A 2587-nucleotide genomic window follows, 5' to 3' on the forward strand; every position below is an offset into this window, starting at 1 on the left:
CTGAAGTTCAGTCGTTTTAGAAATAGTTAACAGGATAAACTAACAGCTCATCAAATGACCTCCCAGATTTAAAGCAAAAACTTGTCAGCTCCGGGTTCTCCTCTGCGCTTTGAGGAGGGGCAGCTCTGCGGACCCAGCCACAGGCCCCTCTCGCCGGCACGCAGCGCTACGGTTCTCACGCTCACAACTTCCCCCAGCAGCAGCTGCCAGGGCAGCAGAAGCGGCTTTTGCTTTCACCAGCCTTGAGGGGCCAAATAAACCCGCATGACCCTTGGAGGAAGCTGGTCGCATCACCGAGGGGCACGTCCTCCGCACATGAGCTGAAGGGACGTGGGACTGGAGAACAGCTCCACCGCGGCTGGGTTACCCGCCAGTGACCCCCCTTCTGCAAGAGCCGAATGAGAAACCGCAGCAAATCAGCAGCTTCCAGTTCCAGGCGAGTCGAACGACTGCTCTGCCTTGAAGGTCACTTCTCTGAAATCTAAACCAGTTCTCAGAAAGGCTTCGCCACTGCTCTCCGAAGGGCCTTCGCCCCGCTGCGGGACACAAACCACACGCCAGCTGCTGCTCTGAGCTCTCCAGCCACCAAACACCCATCCCAGCAGCACGAAGAGGCCTCCAGCAGTACCCTGCAGCCATCATCACACAACCACGGTTTGACTCCTTCGTTCTGCAGGAAGACCCTCAACATGGATTTATTCTGAATCATAACAAGCCACGTAAAACCCCACACAGCTGATAAACACTCACTCGTGACCTCAGATTCCTACTCACGCAGGTCTTGAGTCGGACTTCTTCCAAGGAAGCCCCAAACCCTGTGGCCAGGGCTGCCTTGACTACGAGCCCACACCACAAGAGGCATGTGACCATGGCGAGGAGCTTCTCGGCACTACGGCGCTCAGCTGCCCGCAGAGCACGACTTCCCCCTGGCACCACTTACAAACCAGCCAACTTCCCCCAGCCAGCAGAAAGGGCAGGGCCGGGAGAGGAGGGGAACCACGCAGGAGGAGGTGGTGGCGCTCCTCACAAGAGGTTTTCATGCCCGTAGCAGCCATGCAGCAGAGCTGCTGATGGTCGTGTGAGGTCCAGGAGGAAGCAGGGCTTGGTCCTGGCCCCTCTCGAACTGCGGGAGGGGAGCACCCAACTGCCCTTGCTGCACAGGGGATTTTCCAACCCACTCGGCTGCAAACAGCCTCATGCGGAGGAAGGACCTTCGCCTGCGAGAGCACGACTCAGCCTGGCGTTTCAACAGGAGGAACTGCAAAACGCTGCTGTGCAACAGCCACGTGCTTTACAGCTCCTCTTGTTCGGGGCTGGAGGCCAAGTGGGAGGGAGCGACCCCTCGCAGAGATCCCGGGTGGCACGTGGAGCTGATGTTCAGCATCCATCGCTCAGCACCCGCGGCTCTTGGCAGCAAAATGAAACACCGTATGGCACCATACGAACCCTCACCTGTGAAGAGGGGGCTGAACACCACCGGGGAAAAGGCACTTTGAGTTCTCGTCAGTCTGTGTTTCCTGCTGGAGACAAGAAAGAAGGGGTTAGAAGAGACGAGGAGACTCAGTGCGTCCCACCAGCAGAAGACACTCTCAAACCAGGAGAACCTTCACCAGAAGCTCGAGACAACTCAGCACTGCGTGTTTATGCGACTTCTGGAGCAGCGCTTCGGCCTAAGTAGGGCAGTCAACCAGTAAAGCTAGGTCTCCGTCCTGCTACGAAGCAAATCTCTAAGTAGGTAATTAATAAAGTCTTTGGAAAGAAAAACCTCAAGCCAGTTTGGTAACCGGAGCCAAGGAGCTGTTCCACAACCGACGTCACCCGCTGCTTCTCTGGATCAGGCGTTGCCAAATGCCTTCGACAAACAGGTTGGGTCCCTGCGCGAGGAGGGCTTGTGCCTGCAGCGAGCGCAGCGAACGCCCTCGTGCCGCGTTTGGAGGACACCGCTCCCCAAAGGCTTTCGAAATGCAGGTGACGGGGAGGCGAGCTAAACCTGGAGCCACCAAACGGATGGAAACAGCCTCCAGCGCAGCCCTGGTGAGGACCCAGGAACACCAGTGACCCCCGCGAAGCTTGCTTCCCAAACCAGCAGTTTGCTAACAAGGCTGTAGCCAGCCCTGGGCTCTTCCCACACAAACCCACCTCTCCCAGCGCCTTCCCTCCTGCAACGCTAAAGGGCTTTGTCCAGATTGAGGCAGAGAAAACACAGGTAAACTGAGGCACAGGGTACAGTACCCCAGGACTTGGTTCCACGGTCAGGGTGAGTAGAGAAACGATCCCTGCTGCCGGAAACTCAATCCCACCCAAAAGGAGGGCACAAGGGCGAAGCCGAGGGCAAGCGCAGCTGGGACAAAGGTCTTTCAGGCATCCGCAGCACATCGTGCAACACCCATCCCACGCTGGGCCGTCCTGCGGGTCTGCACTGGGTCAGACAAGGTCACCCCAAGTGAAACAGTGCAACTTCACTGCTCTGGCCCCACTGCGTCAAGGCAAGCGACTGCACCACCGAGATCTCCAGGAGCTGAGACCACCTACTCACCACCCACGACCCCGTTTCCACCGCAGGAGGCTGTTACAGGGCTGACGCTCT

The 2587-nt window shown here is 57.9% G+C and overlaps 1 protein-coding gene across 1 annotated transcript in view; it reads right to left on the reverse strand.

Moving 5' to 3' along the window:
* The window catches only part of SOCS7 (suppressor of cytokine signaling 7), a 14323-nt gene that overhangs the window by 10850 nt on the left and 886 nt on the right, over positions 1 to 2587 (reverse strand). The window contains 2 exon segments of the mRNA XM_010134337.1: positions 1453 to 1517; positions 1819 to 1990. Of these exon segments, the coding sequence (XP_010132639.1) occupies positions 1453 to 1517; positions 1819 to 1990 (237 nt within the window).

Source organism: Buceros rhinoceros, unplaced genomic scaffold (genome assembly GCF_000710305.1).
Source record: "Buceros rhinoceros silvestris isolate BGI_N320 unplaced genomic scaffold, ASM71030v1 scaffold29044, whole genome shotgun sequence".
In the NCBI taxonomy this organism is placed as follows: Eukaryota; Metazoa; Chordata; class Aves; order Bucerotiformes; family Bucerotidae; genus Buceros; species Buceros rhinoceros.